Source organism: Dysidea avara, chromosome 1 (assembly GCF_963678975.1).
Source record: "Dysidea avara chromosome 1, odDysAvar1.4, whole genome shotgun sequence".
NCBI classification, from domain to species: domain Eukaryota; kingdom Metazoa; phylum Porifera; class Demospongiae; order Dictyoceratida; family Dysideidae; genus Dysidea; species Dysidea avara.
The window spans coordinates 50,818,763-50,839,750 of NC_089272.1; the positions used below are offsets into that span (position 1 = coordinate 50,818,763).

Genomic DNA, 20,988 nt, shown 5'->3' on the forward strand with positions numbered 1-20,988 from the left:
GTATATAAATCAATGGGCTTCAGTTATCTGAACAATTTTACTTATCTGAACACTATTGACTGACTAAAAGACAAAGCTGTTTGGATAACTGAGGATCCACTGTGCTTTATTAATACCAATGGCTTTTACATTAATACCATGATATTTAGTAATACCATGATACTTATTATGGAAGGTATACCGTTTGCTATTTTTCAATACCGTCCAGCACTAATGCTAAGGCCAGATAATGTTTGGAGATCATCTAGAAAACCTACTTTTATATTTGGGTTAAACAAGTAGTTTGGTGGTATACATACATACTCAGCCTCAGTGGTGGTGATGGTTTGTACCTGCATGATGTGCAGTTTAGATCAGTTTTGTAAAATCTGGCCACACAAATGCAATCTACGTAGTAGGGTAATGTGCAGTACTCTAATAGGACATTTAACTAATGTAAATATTTAAACCAGACACGTGCTTGCAGGTAGATGCAAATCACCTTTCTGAAATTGTTTTACTTTATACCCACATAACAAGTTTAATGTTAAGAGCATCTGATGTGTGAACAATGACATCTATAGTAAACTGCAGTGCTTTTTGGTAGTCTGGTTTGAAATAATTTGTGAATATTTTTTTCCTGTCAGCTCAATGGCCAAAAACTAAATGACCACAAAGCCTTGTAAGCAACCAGGAATTGTGATGTCTTGAGTTATTATTTGGAAAATAAATAGCAGCTTAATTGAGCTAGCACTTTTCTTTTAAAATACACAAAAAAACTTCAACACACTTGAAGAGATGTACTGTATCTGTGCATTATGTCTGGATATGGTTGTTTCATGTTGTACTATATTCAAATGTAGTACTATAGTGAAACCTCTCTAATCCTTAACAACAATATTACACACATACACCAGTCACTATAACTACAATGATAATCTAAACCCCTCACCAGTGATTATGGGATTATAGAGGTTGTGTGAATGTGCATGCATAGCTAGTAAGATATGATCTGTTTTGTAATAGACTATTACGACAGATCCTACAATGTATGGGTCAGATTGCTGATGTTCTCTGTCAGATGTTCTTCTTCATTTTAATTTTTGCCATTTCTGGTGGGTACACACATTACATACACATTGTTGTAATAATCCATACCTTTGCAGGGTACTATCTCTTTGCTACAGACTCACCGACTAACTTTGTAAGTATATTAAATGTGTTGGTTATCAGTAATCAATAAATTTACATTCGAGTAAGGGTTATACACAGTAGAAATAAAAGCAATGAAACAAGGGAGTCACCTATGTCACCTGTTGCTATACTAGTGGACATCCCTATTTCAGTCTAATAGCTAGTCAAATAGTGTCGCCATGATTGAAGTAGAAACTAAATCTCCACTAATATAGCTACAGGTGACTCCCTTTTTTCATTGCATTTTACTTCTATGACCCTACTCGAATGTACTCTTTTTCTAGGTTTTCCTTATACTTGTTTGTTTCCAACATAATTGTGACTGGTGAACCTGCACATACCACATCAAAGGATATGGCACCACTACATATCATAAAACATATTTTGCATCTGAATGTGTGCCACAACTATTAATTACTGTTAGTTAAATGGCAATTCCGCTGTGCTGCAGCTATGTTGAGCCTGTTACATAGTCTTACAAAGTATGAGAAATTTCTCTGCAAACAATCCAGCTGCTACAGAAAATACAGATATGGTTTCTGTTATAAACATGCCTTACATGTTAGTCAGCACAAGGAAGTCATTATGTGCTATCCTCAAAATCAACACATATGCGGTAGTAGAGAAAGAAATGGGTCACAAGGAGGACAAAAGTAAGTTCATGGCACATCCATTGTGTAGTTGCTGTGGTAGGCAAAAAGGCATGTAGTGGGCCTAGGTAGTAGGGAACAGTGAAGACATCAAGCCTGTAGTGGTAATAATAGTTTTTGGCTGAAGTAAGTTATAGTAGCAGAAAATTCAGTTTAATAAACAAAATCTATTGAAAGTTGTTTGAAGTGTTTGGACTCACTCAGGAGGCATTTGTGACTGAATCGGTAGACAGCAAAATTTGACTATTCACCATTAGCACAAAGTTACATGAATGAACTATCAAATTTAAAATCAGCTAGAGTTGAGTGGTCTGCTTTGCTGGCTGCTTTTCCCAAACACAGTGGTGAGCCATACAAGCAGTCTGGGGCCTTAATGGAGTTCTGGCCAGTCTGGGGATGGCTGTATATATGTAGTTGTATGTACATCTCCATGCTGTTGAATAGAAACCTTTAAAATTCCTTTCATTTTAGCCAGTTTTGAGACCTGAACGGGCCATAATTTGGCCTAATTCATCCCTGCATGTTACTCTTTCATTTGTAAACAACCTCTTGCCCTCCCCTCCATCCCTATTGGAGTTCACCTGATATAGTCAACATCAAGTTAAAAACTATCTAAAATGATGGGAAACTTTGTTGGCGCTACTTGTACAGTGGGTGCTCTGGAAGGTAAGGAAAATTGATATAAAATGTGTGAAAATTTGATACTGTAGTTTTGAACTACAACACATGATGTTTTGATGTGCTTATTGTGTTCTTGTTGTTATAGCAATTTAGACTATTACGTGAATCACTGATCAGTTTGTACATAACTTCAACGACAGCAAAGTATGTAGTACTTCTATCATACGCTGTATAACCATGTACACACTTAAAATACAATGTAATTTAAACATTGTTATGTTATCCATGCTTTCATCTACACGTAATTTAACCACAGTATCATATGTAGTAGATATTTTGTTGTTTACTTGAGCAATAAACTTATACACTTATTTCACCCAGCTGGAAAACTGAATATATTTATGAACAGGCATAGTTGCAGGGTAACCTATACTGATGTTGTCATCTTTGACATAGTAGAGGCGATAAATTTACTTTTTTTCCTTCCACAGAACATTTTTTGAAGTTTGACAGTGTTATCCATTAGGTATCTAGTCTGTTTTATTTGGATCTAGATATTTTTGGTGTTATCCACATTGCGCATCATACTGGTGTACATACTATATGAAACACTGCAAGGTTATTTTTCAATATTTTTTACTATATGTGACCCGGCCTGCGAAAATAGGACATGTGGGCACAAACTACACCCTGCCACATAACATCTAATATCTCAGTGCTGGGATAGAATATTTTCATTTTGTAACCTGTAGTTTACAGCCAATGAAATGTTTAATAAGCATATGTTGTCATGCATGCCCTATTTTCGCAGGCCCGGTCACATATAGAAAATTAAGATGCACTATCCTTCAGGGGCGGATACAGGGAGGGGTTAAAGGGGGTTCTTGACACTCCTCCAAAAATTTTTAGTATACCAAAATCAAGATACTCTAATAGAGCAGTCACTCTAATAAAGCAGTCAGAGTATTAGAACAGTGTGTAGTGAGCTAATTAAGGATTTTTATGTACTTTATCAGCTATAAATGGGTGGTTGGTGAGGTGAGCAGCTATTGTCAGCTGGTTGTGACCTTTTTTTTTTTGGTCTCACCTTATCAAACCAGAGACAATGTAGTGCCTCAGACCCCCCCTTTCCATAAGTCTGGATCCGCTCCTGCTATCCTTAGTACATAATACAGTAAATATATAACAGTGTATATTACACAGTCCTTCATTGATATTTCAGCTTCCCAGATGTCATGATGGAGTCATACAATAGACAATCATTTGCTCCACTGTTCTTTATCATATTTCTCATCATCACATTATACATCATCCCTAGTGTACTATTAGCTGTTGTGTACAGCACCTTCCAGAATATTCAGAGGAGCAAGTTCAGAGAATTATACCTTCATAAAAGGTAACTAAACAATATCCACACACACTGTATATTTGTGCAAAGTTCATAGTGACAGTATTAACAGTTGTTTGGCTAAATGCCTCACTTAGTAACTGTATAATATAGAAATAGCATAATGGTTAAACAAATTAAAAAATGTTTCAGGTTTGCTTATTGCTTTGCTGTACAGTAGCTTACCTACCTGCTACAACTTTGTTATCAAATAATAATTTTATATCTGATAACAGGAGTAAACGATTGTTATCCCAGAATATCAAGTGAGCTGGAGTTTAGTCGGGTCCTCAGTCACTTTTCTTTACAGTAACTATTGAATATATGGTTGAAAAAGGCAAGAAACTGGCAATGTGTTGCCACATAATATGCATTCCAAAGTACTATTTTGTGCAAAGAAATAATTACTGAAATATCCATGTTATTTCACACAACCATTTACCATGGGCTAATGTACCATTTGATACTACTGGTTATACTCTACAGTACAAATGTCTTAGTTATCTATAGTGTCATTTGTCTGTGAAGATTACTGCCCTTGATATCTGTATAATATTATGTAGACAGTGTATGTATCTTGTGATTACATTATTTTTATAGTTCTAATTTGTTATGGTATGAGCATTCACATTAATATTGCAGGAATGCACTTCGTCATGTTTTCAACTTGTTGGCTATTAATGGAAATAAACAGAAAGTATGTGTGTGTCTGTTGATGTGCATGACTTATGTCAGATGTGACTAAAAGATGCAATAGACTGGAAAGCAGTCTTGCAAACAGACTGAGAGAAACTTACCATAAAGCATATTTTAGTGCAGAGCTAAATATCAGCTCAAACACACTTCAACATTATTATTCAGAAGGTGACTTTGCTTTCAAGTGGCTAGTGAAATAGGCTTGTATTTCAAGCCAAGATATAAACTTCAAGGCATTGTTGTTGAACTGTTACTTAGGGGACAGACTAAAATGCGGAATGAACTGGGAAAACTGACTCACCAGTGGACTGGAAGAAACTTACATACCATATTTACTTGGTTAAATGCCATGGCATTTATTACTTTAGTTCCAAAGATCAATGTGCCAACCATTCAAAATATGTTACTACTCGATGCTCAGAAATGATGTTTAGGCCTTTATTTTTGAAATTAATTGTGGCACTACTCAAGTGTGGCCACTATTAAAATTGGGACATTTAACCAAGGAAATACAGTATATATACCACAATTAACCACTCAAAGATACTACAATGACAGTGAAAACATCTCTGAACACCATTCTGAACCAATACAAGCTTTGTACTTACAAGTATTTATTTCCTTTTGCACTCAATTAAAAGCCCATTTATTATGTTATGACTGTAAAGTGTTAGCAAGTCAAGATACAAGCTTCAAGACTTGTTGAAGAAACTGGTCAGGTTAATTGCTGCTATTAATTTCATAACTGCTTCAAAGTTTAACAGGCGATGGGTGGTAATGGGCAGACTTCGAGGTGATGCCATGCTAGTCTGGCATGTGGAGCACAAGGGTCTGGTGACAGCCACATTACGCACCTGTGCCAGTCTTACTGAAAACCGGTGTATCCAATCAAATCGCTCAGAGACGTGATTTCTACTAGTCAGCTTCAAACTAATTCACACACACCACACCACAAAACAGAAACATATCATTAACAAGCAACAGAATACAGTCACCTCAGGCTCTTCTTTGGTGAGTTTGTTATGTATATCAACTCTACATCCAGCATAAATGTAGGGGTTTGTTGCCATTCAAGTACTACCATTGTACTGTAACTGGAAATTGTTGATATGCTTAAAGTGCATATAGTTGCATTCCATTTGCACAAGTGCTTATTAATGCAGCTGTCAACAGACCCTCACGCTTTGTGTGCAGGTCGATTACACCAGACTAATACCGTGCTGTAGTTTATCATCTGCATGGTGAAGGCTGGCTATTGTGCTGTTATAGGATGATTTTAATCTTGTTTGCAGCACTAATAATGACAAGTGTGCTTATCACTCACATTAATTAAGACTTAGTTTTAAGTGCAGGGTTTGATATTGGCTTGAGCAGGCTTCATAATTGCATTCAAAGGCTTCTGAAATTTACTTAGTATTGTTTTTTGAGGTGCATGGAGCATATAATACTAGTGCAATAAAAATTAATTATTAATTTTAAAATGAAGTTGATAAAAAGCAGCGAAACAAAAGATGGTGGTAGCTATGCAGCCTAGCTCTAGCATGTGTAATACTAATTTTCCCACATTGCTACAATGCCAGGGATTTTCCCTCATAGCTACCATCATCTCTTGTTTCACTGCTTTTTTGGAACCCTACTTCATTTTTCTAAATTAATAATTTTTTATTGTACTAGTTTGTTAACTTTTTTGTCAGAGCATAGCTATGAAATGCACATGTGGCTGTGACTGCTGTATTAGAGTATCTTGATATCTCCACTCAGCTATACATAGACCAAGCTAGTGGGCATGGCACAATGCCTTGTTTTCCTACAGAGCTAGATTGTTGTTGTTGTGGCATGTTCTGATCATTTAAAGAGGCATGGCAATTATCTTAAAAAGCACAACTTAGCTGCTACAGTCCGTTAAGCACCTCAAATAGTTTTGTGGCGTCTAAATGTGCTACTTTAAGATACGGAATATTAACATCTTAGTATGGTTTCCGGGTATGAAGAAGAAGGCAAATATTTAATGGGGGATAAAAGGAAACAGAAAGCAGACATTTGTCAGAACTACAAAAGGAACATCCCACTGGTGAGTTTGTTGTTGTGGCATAAAATGGTGGCCGTGCACTGCTTTGTTTGGCCTCTAGCCTTGCGACTGTGGTCAGACAGGCAGGCTGACAGGCAGGCTGGCAGTCAGATGAAAGACTTTTTGAAATTCAATATTTCAACGCTTTGAACTGTTTTCTGTTGTTAATGCTTCAATTGTGCAGAATGGAGTAAGATTATTCTGTAAAGGTGATTTTTGCCATATACGATACAGTATCTCCATGATGGTTTTTAGACATGGCTTCTACTTAAACAGTACTACCGTACTGTTTGATTATAATACTGGAAATCCATGGTTTGGCTTGTACAAGCCAGTCCATTAGTAAGTCTGTTTTCCCAGTCTGTTCTGCATTTTATTCATGTCCGTTACTTAGAATTGTGCATGTCCAAGTTAATTGCGGCAGCTAGGCAGTGATGAGCAGGCTTCATCCATGTTGTAGTTTATTGGCTGGCAAAGCTGTCTGCTACAAATAGAATTCATAGTATGTTGTTTACTGTATATGGAATAATTTTAACCTTGTAGACAATGTAAATATAGTATAGTGCCAATTTGGCTATCACTTGTACACACAGTATAGTACAGTAGTACTGTATAAGAATGATCATGGGGGTTTGTACTTTCTCACACACCAGCCTCTTCAATAAGTAAGCTACAGATGGAATTTCTGCTGACTGACAGTGATGCCTTCAGACCAGTGTAATTCAGTAATGGCTAAGGTTATAGGCTTGACTTTTCACTGTTAGATGCCGCTTCAACCCAACAGGCAACTTTTGGCATACGGCAGTACAGTATGTACAGGGCACACATCATGGACTTACCTTTGTCCTCCTTTGTGTCCAATTTACTTTAGCAGACAGTGTCAAGGTGTCGATTCATGGTAGTGCACTATGGCTTCCCTGTACTGACTGTTACATCAATTTTATAATGGGAATCTTCCGTATTTTCCATAGTGACTTGATTGTTTACTGAGACTCTTGTACTGTAACACTGTATATATAATGGGTTGAACTTACTTGAAAATGAAGAGTTGTGGTGATTTTACTTTTCAGTAGTTGATAGTTGGGGTGTGCGTTCTGATATAAATTTGATTTTCTAATATGCAATCTCCCCATTCTTTGTTTGGATGTGGGTTTGCCAGTCATAACAATGTTACAAAAAGGTAAAGATTTTAAGCTTGAAAGTAATGAAGCAAGGGAGGTCAGATTTAATTTGCACTTCAGAATGCAAAATGGCCAATTAATAATGGGCCATTTTAGATTCGAAATCTTAGCGTAATTGTTGACTACTAAATAATGCTCCAACCCCCTAAGTCACAACTATATTTTCCCCAGTACTTCCTGAATTAAAAATGGAGTACCCCCACCCCCCAAAAATATATATATATTCTAAATGCTGCCTTCCTAAGCCAATGGATTGGCTTATGAGCTTGTAATTATAGGCCAACATTTAGTCTTATAGTATACTGTAAATTGCTAACCATTTCTCTAACAAGTATTCCAACAACAAGCAGTGGCGGATCTAGGTAGATTTCTGTAATTTCAACAGAAACCCCCTTTTAAATTTAGCTTCATTATTGTTGTATTGACAATTTGTCACAGCAAACAACTATATACCACTGTATTTCAGTAGTATGCATGCAATTGCACTTAACTAACACCGTTTATAGCTATTAAACCCTCAGCAACTTTAGTCAAAGATTTTCGCTTAAGTGCCTTGGTTTGTGATAAGCACCTCATACAGGGTTGCCTCCAGTGTTCACCCTAACTGGTAAAGCAAATAAAAACAAAAACAACAAACAAACAGCACCACTTCACTTTTCATATCATGATACTCTAATAGAGCAGTCACATAACTACTCTAATGCAGCAATCAAAGCTATAGCTTAATCACAACTTTTGTCCTATAGTTAGCTACAGTTTAAAACATTGAATAGGTAAGTAAAAGTAGCCTAAAATTCTATCTCAGAACTTGTAAAATCTTAAAAATCTCTGGAGAAATGTTCTCAGATGCCTTATTTTTCAGTTACATCAACTTTCAGAAACCCCATTTTAAAAATCCTAGAACTGCCACTGATAAGGCCACTCAGACCTGAAAATAAAGTGTACATTTAATCCAGTATGGGCAACCTCCTTGTTTCATTACTTTTTTTTTGATCCCTAATCAAACTTAAAATTCTTGGTAGGGCTGTGCGATAATAACGATAATGTTATTATCGTGATGCCATTACCTATGTCATTATTGTGATGAAGATAACAAATTTCTATCATCAATAGTAGTAAATCTCCGTAGACTATTATTGCATGTTAAACGCAGGCAAATAGGTCACAATAAGCTGTGGTAATGTTGAAAAATCTATAAGGTACTAGCCTTAAACAAATATTTTTACACAAAGCTGTGCTTGTAAAAGTATGTACTGTGACAATATTTCTTTATTAAGATCAAGACACACAGTAGTGTGTCGTGTGGACCAAGAAGCCAGCACACCACACCGTGAGTATATTAACAGGAAGAAAGAAAATGTGGTTTTCACACCTTTGTGGCTCTGTAATCCCTTATCCAATTGAAACCAAATTTGCTTCAGAAGTGCTGGCTAGGTAGGGGAGGCCACATTCCAAATTTGAAGAAAATTGCTCCAGCCATTTCCGAGATACAAGCGGCCAAAGTTTGGGGTTTTTTTCTTTGTTTTTTCTTCTACTTCTTTTCGCATACTTTGCACAATCCGCCATAAAATATGAATGCATGCTCCAATTGGGCTGAACTTTGGCACATTTAAAGGGCTCATTAAGGCGAATCTCATTACCAAGTTTGGTAAGAATCCTATGAACATTCATGGAGTTATGACCGATTATTTGTGTATAATAATGTCGAAGGTCTGTCACGCCCACAGGGTAAACCCCTTGGAGGAATGAGTTGAAAATTGCTATGTAGATGGAGTAACCATCATAGGAGTGCCTTTGTGTGGTTTGAAAAGAATCCAGTTAAAGGCCATCGAGATATGACACAAAACCCAACCTGTGTCACAATTATGCAATCGATTTTTATGAATAAAAAACTATTAGTTTTCACGCCTACCAGGCAAACCGCTTAGAGCAATGAGCTGAAAATCGGTGTGTAGCTGGAATACTTATCATAGAAAGTCCTTGCAGTAGTACAGAAGAATCAGATTACAAACCACTGAGTTATGATTCCAAAGCCAACTACGTGTAGCAAATGTGAGCTCAAGATACTCTAATAGAACAGTACTAGTCACCCTAATAGAGCATTCAGCTACATTTATAACTTACTCCACTATAGAATTACATTACATTGCAAGTTATTCTGTAGGGAGTTCAGCTACAAACAGTTAATCGTTTAGACAATTCAGCTACAAGCAAGTCACCCTGTAGAGAGTTCAGTTACAAATATGTTCCTATAGAGATTCAGAACATTATAACTGAGTCACACTGAAGAGAGTTCAGCTATAAACAAGTCACCCTGTAGAGAGTTCAGCTACAACAAGTCACTCTGTAGAGAATTCAGCTACAAACAAGTCACTGTGTAGAGAGTTCAGCTACAAAAGAGCTACCCAGTAGAGAGTTCATCTAGATTAGCTACAAACAAGTTACTTTATGCAATGTTCAGCTACAAGTAAGTCATTCTGTAGAGAGTTCAGCTACAAACGGGTCACTCTGTAGTACAAACAAGTCACCGTGTAGCTGGAGAGTTCAGCAACCAATCAAAAAAATCACCCTATAAAGAGTTCAGCTATACAAACAAGTAATAAATTATCTCTATAGAGCAAGTTATAACTCTATAGTGAGATCAGCTAGAAACAAGTCATCCAGTAGAGAGATCAGCTAGAAGACATCACCTTATAGAGAGTTCAGTTACAAAGAAGCCACCATGTAGAGAGTTCAGCTGCAAACAAATCACCCTGTAGAGAGTTCAGCTAGAAACAATTAAGTCGCCATGTAGAGAGGTTAGCTAGAAACAAGTCATCCAGAGATCAGCTAGAAACAAGTCACCCTGTAGAGAGTTCAGCTAGAATAAGTCACCTTGTAGAGAGTTCAGCTACAAAGAAACCACCATGTAGAGAGTTCAGCTGCAAACAAACCACCCTGTAGAGAGTTCAGCTAGAAACAAATCATCCTGTAGAGAGTTCAGCTAGAAACAAATCATCCTGAAAAGAGTTCAGCTACAAACAATGAAAGTTTCACCTACAGTTCAGTGATGTAAGAAGCCACTTTATTAACTACAGTGTGTGATAATCATTCAGTGTTAAATATGCAAATATTTAATCAGACAAAAGCTATGCACACAATTACTTCCTTTGTTCCACAATTCCTGCAGTAAAGAAAAACAAGTTAAAAGGAAGTACCAAAGCCAGTTTATGGCCAGCTTTGTGACTTACAATGCAAAAAGAAGTGATATCTAAACCAAAACAGCCAAGCTGTGAAAAAAGAGTGCGGCCCCCAAAAAGGCCAAGGTGAAAAAAGATGTGAAATCCAAGGTGGCGGCCAAGAAATGGCTGTGATGGTAGGTTAATGGCAAAAATTTAATTACAACAATTCAGGTGAATTTGGTGCCGAATCCTAGTGGAGGAGGCAGCGCAAATTCACCTGAATTGTCGTAATTAAAATTTTTGCCATTAACCTACCATTTCTTGGCCGCCACCTTTGATTTCACATCTTTTTTCACCTTGGCCTTTTTGGGGTCCGCACTCTTTTTTACAGCTTGGCTGTTTTGGTTTAGATAATATCATTTATCATTTTTTGTTATCAAAACTTTGACTTTATTTGCAAGTCCATTTACCAGTCCAATCTGCAGTTTTAGTCACATCCATATGTGTTCCATATATCTATATAAAATAAGATTTATAATATGCAGTAGAATCTTAGTTATCGAAACGTTTGGAAAACTAGAATATGAGTGGAAGTAATAAAATTTAATACAGATACTTAGTAGAACAATCATTTGATGTTTAGTAAATTTGAAGTTTGAGTAGCTAGATATGGTATACCTGTAGCTGAGTTCCATGCACCTAGTTTCCTGATATTGTTTTCTGAAGAAAATAACGTGTGTGTGTGTGTGTGTGTGTGTGTGTGTGTGTGTGTGTGTGCGTGCACGTGTGCATGCGTGTGTGTACATATGTACGTACAGTATGTATGTATGTATGTATGTATGTATGTATGTATGTATGTATGTATGTATGTATGTATGTATGTATGTATGTATGTATGTATGTATGTATGTATGTATGTATGTATGTATGTATGTGTGTATGTGTGTGCGTGCCTGTATGTATGTATGTTTGTATGTTTGTATGTATGTATGTATGTACGTACGTACGTATGTATGTATGTATGTATGTATATACATGGGAACACACAGTCAGGGCCAGAGCTCACAGTCCAGCTGGTTTGGCATTGGCTGTACCACTTTTCAGTTGAAAAAAGATCAAGATACTCTAATAGAGAAGTCATGGCAACATATACTCTATTAGAACAGTCATTGTGTATTACAGTAACAATTACTTCTGTATCTCATAGAGCTAAACTCAAATTCAGAATATTTTGGTATCATGTAAGTAAAAATTAACTAGCTACTAGCTAGATATGAAAATTAATGAAATTGAACTAATTAGTACTGTAGAGCAAAAAGCAGAAAGAGACAAAATAGCCACTAGATGCCATTCCAGAGCATCTATTTTCAAAATTTCCACACGCACGCACGCACGCACGCACGCACGCACGCACGCACGCACGCACGCACGCACGCACGCACGCACACACACACATATGATAGATCAGAGCTGCATTCACAAAGTGCAGTCAATTGCAAGGAAACAATAAATGTGACCGAATTTTGGAAAATTGTCGATATACGCACAATAGTACTTTTGTAATAAATGCATTTAAAAACTATGGGTAAAAAATGCAAGCTCCAGAAAAAAAAATGCAAGTTTTTATCGCCTCACTGGTGGGCGAATTAAGCCTCCAATGCATAAATCCTGGGCATCATCGTGTTTGCCTGTTCATAGGGAGTACAAAAGGCTTTGTTTTATCTCCACACACAAAAGGATTTCAAAGTTACAGATGTTTGTTTACGTTGCGGTGATGAAAGAATTTACTAACGATCGTTTTTCAGTGAATTTGCCTTCCTTCTCAAACACAGAAACATGTGTGGGGCAAAACCTATACCTTGGTGGATGCACAAATCCATGGCAAACACAATGCGCAAAGATTCAATTCCGTACGCCATTGTATCAGTAAGTTATGATGGTTTATGTAAGTGCCTGTAGATTCTTTTCTTGATAGCTTCTGTACATAATAATTTATTTGCTCGTCCGGCTGTCTAGTGCTGTATTTCCAACGCTGCTTAATTTATGAAGCTGAAACTTAGCTAGTCCATACCTCTGGTCCTGTAGAAAACAAAGAACAAATAAAATGCATTTTGAAAATTGTGCGGATACCGACGGTTTTCTAAAATTAGGTCACAAATACTGCATATCATGCAACTTAATGATCAGTTTGATACACATACAGTACATATGTTTAGTACTGTGAAGTGTCAAGCACCTTTTGTTTTACATTATCACGGTATCCATAAATGAATTTATCAAAGTACACAAACTAGTGTAAAAATTTAAAATATGGGAAATAAAGATTGCTTAAAAAAACCAAAAATTTCAAACAATAGTCAGCATGTTAATTAGTTTAACTGCTCTAGGAGTACAATGAAGTATGTCACATGCTTTAAAGCCTAATGCTTGAAATTGTTAACACACAGTCCTCTATTCATTTCAATGGGTATAGCTAGTAGAGACTTAAGTGAAAACACAATTTCCATAAATTGGTAAATAACTACTGAGAATGTTTCTGTATAGCTACGTATACTATACCATGACCACCACATTTAATGTCTAGACATGGCAAAGGCAGCTACAAATATTATTCTTAGCAAGAGCAGCATGGGATTACATAGCAGCAATTTCAGCACACTCTTTGAGCTTTTATGATCATCCCACAATATATAGTATGTATCACTATCAATGGTATATATGTACCATATCCATTGAGATGAAATAGATAACTGTGTGTTAGAGCAGTTTAACATGCTGACTTGTTTGACCCTTGTTTCTTGGTTTTTTTAAAGTTATCTCTATTTCCTAATTTTTAAATTATTTTTACACTAGTCTTAATATACACTGTCTGCTTAACTGTTGTATTAGGGTGACTGCTTTACCAGGGGGTATTGCTATCTCAGTCTTGCTCGACCAGTTTCTGAAAACCTTGCATGACAACTATTGCATGCATTGGGGATGCCCTCTTCTTTTCTATGTTATTAGATTATTATTTTTTTCTTTACTGTTCTTTTATGCAAATTATTATTGTGACACTACTGGTTATTATATTTGTCATTAATCACTACTACACTTTACTTAAGGTCCTACCATTGGAAAGCTATTTAAATGTGATGGAGCATTATTCTCCTTTATCCTGTAAGTTGATATGATGGGGTAACGTGTCTGTGTTTATTGTGTGTGTGTGTGTGTGTGTGTGTATGTGTGTGTGTGTGTGTGTGTATTGTCTGTGTGTGTGTATTGTCTGTGTCTGTGTGTATTGTCTGTGTGTGTGTGTGTTTGTGTGTGTGTGTGTGTGTGTGTGTGTATTGTCTGTGTGTGTGGTGTGTGTTTTGTGTCTGTGTAATGCGTCTGTATATAGTGTGTGCCTGTGTAGTGTGTGTGTGTGTGTGTGTAGTGTGCGTGTGTGTAGTGTGTAGTGTGTGTGTGTGTGTGTGTGTGTGTGTGTGTGTGTGTGTGTGTATTGTCTGTGTTTGTGGTGTGTGTTTTGTGTCTGTGTAATGCGTCTGTATATAGTGTGTGCCTGTGTAGTGTGTGCCTGTGTAGTGTGTGTGTGTGTAGTGTGTGTGTGTGTGTGTGTGTGTGTGTGTGTGTGTGTGTGTGTGGTGTGTGTGTGTGTAGTGTATGTGTAATGTTGTAGCCACGTAGCTTGTAAGTAAAGTTTCTTGCTCAAGGAAACAACAACACCAATTTGGCATAACTGGGTATCAAACCTGGAACCTTTCAATTACTAGGCTGTGGTGACCAAGCAGCCCACCCAGCTGTAACATCAATCCGTACCTGGTATAAATTGGGGAACCAAATGCCAACTGTCTATGTCTCTCATAGTAGGTGAAGGTCCAGGTGGGACTTCAGGTGTCCACACCTTCACCTTTGAGATATGTCACAGCCACCTGTGGGTTACTAGTCCTGCCCCAGGAGGATTTGCCTGTGCTGACTCCTAGCACCTGAGTGGCACATAGGTGGTTCACTAGGTAGACTCGATCCATTAGCAGTAGCTGAAGGTTGTGTGTATGTGCCCATGCTACCAACCTCCTCGTGGTGGGCTTAGTAATATTCCACTCTGGTGGTAGGGCTAATGGTAGCAGCCCTGGCCCTAACCATGTGATGGTGGAGACCAGGCAGTGTCCTTGAGTTGTCCTTGCAAGCCAACAACAGGGTTAACACCATGCACACATTGCAACTTGTTATTGGCTGTGCCCCATCCTCCTTCTAGCCTAAATAAAATTAATTGTTGTAATTAGGTTACCCAGCATACCTTGGGTGGGTGAGTGGGTGTCTCCCATGGAGGGTGAGTGACTGGATCAAAGAAGAATCCAGCAAAAAAGTGTACACTCAGACATACAGACACACAGACACACACACACTACATACACTGTACATACATACATGCATACATACATACATACATACATACATACACACACACATACATACATACATACATACATACATACATACATACATACATACATACATACATACATACATACATACATACATACATACATACATACATGCATGCATACATACATACATACATCAGTGTTGGGAGTGACGCGTTACTTATGTAATGCATTACGTAATATTGTTACTTTTGTGGTAACTAAGTAATATAACGAAATATGCTATAAAAACAGGTAATATAACTCAAGTTACTTTACTTACAAATGTAATGCGTTACCTAAGTAATACAGTTATTGTAACAAATCTAATAATACGTAATATTATTACTACAAGTAATAAAGTTACTAATCTTATTAGTGATCCACTGAGTAATGCCTAGCCACAATGAAGTAATGAAGCCTACTGAATGAAGTTTATTCACCAGCTTCTTACTTATAACCAAGATTTGCACATTGTCCAACAATGCAATCATGTCATGTGATAAGGTGGTAGTTTCACACGTGACAGCTTAAGGCTGTGGACACAAAGTGATGTAATATGTAATATTATTATAGTTACTTTATTTTATGGGTAATATGTAACTGTAACTAGATAGTTCAGTTGTAAGTAATATGTTATATGTAACTAGTTACTTTTAAAAGGTAACTACTGTCCCAACATTACATACATACATACATACATACAGTACGTACGTACGTACATACATACATACATACATTACATAATTATACAACGGACACGAGTGTGTTTATACAGGCAGAGCACAAGTGCACGTTGCATAACTGTTATGTACCTCTCACCTAATAGATGGAAAGATCCAACACTGCAGCTACATTTCTTTTATAAGGTAGAATGCCGATATCGATTGTGGCGCTCTAAAACTAACAACATTGTTACGTATCAAGCATGACCTTGACCATAAAATCACATGGCAATGCCAAAATCGATTGTTATGGTGAGTTTCAATTAGAATAACATTATTTTAAAAAGCAATTTGTCAAGGTGGAAGCTTCGATCAAACTAGTAAGGTCAAGACTCACAGTAGTGAGTCGCGTGGCCAAGAAACTACAAAGCGCACGCCCATATAAAAGACGTGTGACCACTACTGTGAGTTATTTACGTGTAGGGACGGTTTCGCAATATGTGACCCAGTCTGGGAAAACTGGGCTTATCGCCTATTTAAAAGTATTGAGAAACGCCGGTTTTAAGTATTTAGTGTGTTGTAGCTCGCCAATGGTTGAAGCTATGTGTACCAAATATTCACACGTTTTACACCAATTTCTTACCTTCCAGAGCATCCACTGTGCAAGTAGCCAACAACTAAGTTTCCCACCATTTTAGATAGTTTTTAAACCAAGGTTGACTGTATCAGGCGAGCTGCAAATTGGGTGGGAGACAGGGGCCCTGGAAGGCGGGCAAGATGGTGTTCAAAAATTGAAAAGGAAGGCCAAGGGATGAATTAGGCCAAGGTTTGGGCCAGTGAGGTCTCAAAACTGGCTAAAATGAAAGTAACTTCACAGCAGAGGTACGTATTCAATACCACAGAGCTGTACAGCCACATACAGTCATCCCCAGGCTGACCAGAGCTCCATTGAGGCCCCACACCACACGTACGGATCACCACCGGGCTTGGGAAAAGCAGCCAGCAAAACCAGACCACTCAAGTCTAGCTGATTTTGATTGTGGAATTAGATAGTTTATTCATGTAGCTTTGTGTCCTGGATGAAAAATCAAGTCTGCTGACATGGGCAATAAGTCCGGTTTTCTCAGACTGGGTCACATATTAGTCCTGGATTATGCAACATCTTTCAATAGGTTTGTATTGCGTTACGTGTTAAACAAATCTTTGGGAGTCTTTATAGTCTTGCAACCTCACTAAAATGAAAAATAGGCGTATTTACACATATTTCACTTCATTTCTCTACCTTATGTTGCATCTAGCGTCACGTTATACCAGTCAACATACCTGTGTTTGTACAGTCCATCTAGCACTGTCATTATCTAATTCTGGTTTGTCCATATGCGTATTTTCTTCTATCAAATCTCTAATCCCTACAATAACTTTTAGAGACATGTTGTGGACACAAGCCCCAATGTCTGATAAACAAGTTGTGAAAGCGTGCAGAACCGTTAGTTCCCTAGGGATGGAATTTTAAGCAGAAATCTTTTAGATTCCATTTAGTGCCATGCCCCATGCAAGCATTTATAATCGCCAGATGTCTTATAAACAAGGTGTGAAGAGCGTTCATAATTTCCAGATGCCTTATAAACAAGGTGTAAAGAACAAAGTCACTAGGGAAGGTGTTTTAAGCATAAGCTTCAATTTCTGTATTTAATTTTTAATAGATTAACCACAAAGGTCAAGGTGAATACAAAACTGAGGCAACAAGCCTATAGGGGTTACCACCAGGGCCGCCCAGAGAAATTAAGGGGCCCAGGGCAAAGAGTTAAAGTGGGGCCCTTGACCCAAGTTGTAAGGTGAAGACCAAAAAAAAAAAAAAAAAAAAGGTCACAACCTGCTGGCAATGACAATAACTACCTATCTCCTTATCTATAAGCTTGCTATACTGCTCCTCTGAAGAATACTGTGACTGCTCTATTAGAGTATTTAGATCTGACTGCTCTATTAGAGTATATTGATCTTTTAAAACAGGTATTCAGGGGCCCTTCATGGGGCCTCCTGGGGCCCCTTTCAGGCTGGGGCCCGGGGCAAAATGCCCCAGTTGCCCCCCCCCTGTGGGCGGCCCTGGTTACCACCTCTATGTAGTGTGTACCATAGAGCTTGTGTTGTGACTTTCATTAACCATTATGCACATACCATGGTACAAACAAATTTTGTAATGGAATGTGGTATGCCATGCAGTGACCATATGAGCTTCTGTTGTTGCTTTTAAGTTTTGTAACAGATTGCTGGAATGTAGTTTGTGGTTTGCCGGTGACTGTGTATATGAGTTGGGGCCGGTTGTTGCACACAACTTGCACAATATTCAAATGTCATGGATAAGATGGCCACAAAATCCATGAAACTTTCTTGCATTATGGTAAACATACATACAACAATGCTATTACAACATGTAACACAACTTTAATCAACATCAAGACATTACTAAAAATAGTTTTAACACCAGTGATGATTCCGTGGATGTCTGCATGACGACACAAGATTAAGTGAGACCTGTAAAAGAACATGCAAGCAGGCAGTGAACTTTACCTTAAATTAAACACACAAGTAACTAACCTGGAACATTGGTCACAACACCAAAGACACTTGCTTGGATATCTGACGACACAATCGGCCTACAAAAATCAACAAGTGGGCATTAACAGTATGCCTACTAGTAAACCTGGATACTGGAAAATATTTTTATAAGCACGACATGTAAACTGACAGGGGTATTAGTTTGGTGCCATCATAACAGCACCAAAATAATAAACAACTGTATTCCTTAGTATTTACATAGACTGACCATGAAATTCACTACACCCTTGATGTCACTAGTGGATCCATGTACAGTTGACAACTATAAAAAAATACACAAGATAACACAATTCCTCTGTATGTAAACTGATCTGAAATTCATGACTTAAAATTCCTACCTGGTCCAAGGTTATGTATTGACCACATACAACTGCTACTACATACTATGACCAGATTAACTGTAAAAACCGACAGGCGGGCATTAAATACAACACGCCCAAAACCTACCGTATAGGTGGTTATTTTCGAAACAGAAATTTTCGCACAAGAAGCAAAATCTGAATTTCGAAAGATTTTAATTTCGAAGAGTGCATATTTCGAAGTCCGGATGGCCATCCGGAAATTCGTGTCACAAATTATCAAGATGCGTGAATGTTTGCTGAAAACTGACTTACTGATGGAATAATCCCCATTCCTGTGCACTGGAGAGAAGACTCAGAGGGAGTCTCGGGTGGAGTGAATTGACTGGCACGATCACGCTCGATCATAGCTAGCTATCCTACTAGAGCAGATGGCCCATTCTGGATCACCTGTTTTTTCTTTACAGTAATGATACGGTTTATTGATTATCATTAGCAATACTGAGCTAAAACTCGAGGAATACACAAACGAATCGCCGAAAGTCGGACGGTTGCTTCAGTTTCACTTGTGGGAATTTATTATCAAAAAACAACCGGACGTGGGAATTTATTTTCGAAGAGAAAGGCCTCTTCGAAATATCCGAAAATAAAAACCTTTCGAAAATTACCAGCTATACGGTATGTCACTTTACACAAACGACACATTTGAGGATTACAAGTTGGCCCGGCAGCGACCTTACTACACAGTAGACAGGTTTCACTGTACATATTTAGACCAGTGTGCAATGTGGATTAAGTATTGTTTTGTACAAGCATCATGTACATTAGCTTACTTCTTCCGCCTACAGTTCCAGGACTTCTAAATTGGCACTATATAGAGTGACAATACTGATTGAAAGTTATTTGGTCTGTATGAGTACACCTTGTCGACAATCCATCCATGAGATAATTCCAAGCTGGATATTTGCTGCTACTCAAGTTGGTACCATCAGAAGTTTTCAGCTTGGTCTCAGCGAATTTGCACTAGTCAGTGCAGATGTCTGACAGTCTAAAAACCCATCGCATACACGCGGTTAATCAGTGTGAGGCGATGTGGCACTTTACATACTAGCCTCGCTCATCTTTCTTCAGTACTGCTTTTGTTACTGAACCTCCACTCCTCGTTTCATTACTGAACCTCCTGACTCCTCTGAACCTCCACGAGAAGCTGAGTACATCAGTCTCGACTATTAATATCCATTCAACTTCTTCAAGTGGTGTACGTATGTTAGTTTCAAGTTAAAGTACGCTTCATCACTCCATTGAAATCCAGTTACAATATGACAAATGTTTATCATTCGTACTTCCCCTCTCAAGACATGGAGACTGCCATCAATAATTAAACCGCATATCATGTGTGTTCACTTGAGGTGTTACAGGGACTTTCCAAAAGATTTCCCCTAAATAGGTCACGTGATCATTGTCAGTAGGGTGGAACCATATTATCTATGGTGAAACTTGTTCTTAGTGATGGCACTACAACGTCGTACGCGTACTTTATTTTAGTATAACTTTTCAAGAATTGTTAGTATACTGCTGAATTATTTTTTGTGTTTGTGCGCTGCTGAAGAAATGTTTAATTATTATTCATACTTCCCTTTCAGGACATGGACTGCCATCAATAATAATATAAATCGCGTATCACATGTGTTCACTTTTCACTTGAGGTGTTAATAATAGTATGATGTATGTGATCTCTTTTTTAACTCTCAGCAAAGCATCGTGCTCTATGAGTGGCAAACCAAGTTAATAAGTTGTCCTCAGGACACTACGGCCACTATGGCAGTGGCCATAACAGGTTTTATTCATTGAAAAGTACAGAATGATTGATATTCTCTAGTAGAACAGTCAGTCAATAAATACTCTAATCGAACAATATAGCTGAATATTTAAATCTCTGTCTGAAAACACTCCCAGATCCCAGATGCAATCTCAGAGTTGCTATTTCAAGATGGTTGCATTCCCCAATATCACCTAGAAAAGCATGCTTTGCAAAATAAGTGCTTTACACACATCTTTGATAACC

The 20,988-nt window shown here is 37.7% G+C and overlaps 1 protein-coding gene across 3 annotated transcripts in view; it reads left to right on the plus strand.

Moving 5' to 3' along the window:
- LOC136268137 (two pore channel protein 1-like) overlaps positions 1-20,988 on the plus strand; it is a 46,552-nt gene that overhangs the window by 12,590 nt on the left and 12,974 nt on the right. For 2 of the 3 annotated variants that reach the window (XM_066063393.1, XM_066063386.1), the window contains exons 6-11: positions 1,006-1,094; positions 1,146-1,183; positions 2,590-2,648; positions 3,667-3,840; positions 4,474-4,528; positions 14,042-14,096. In XM_066063393.1, coding sequence (XP_065919465.1) covers positions 1,006-1,094; positions 1,146-1,183; positions 2,590-2,648; positions 3,667-3,840; positions 4,474-4,528; positions 14,042-14,096 — 470 coding nt within the window. The remainder of the gene's footprint in view (positions 1-1,005; positions 1,095-1,145; positions 1,184-2,589; positions 2,649-3,666; positions 3,841-4,473; positions 4,529-14,041; positions 14,097-20,988) is intronic. The other variant, XM_066063399.1, reaches the window with a different exon arrangement.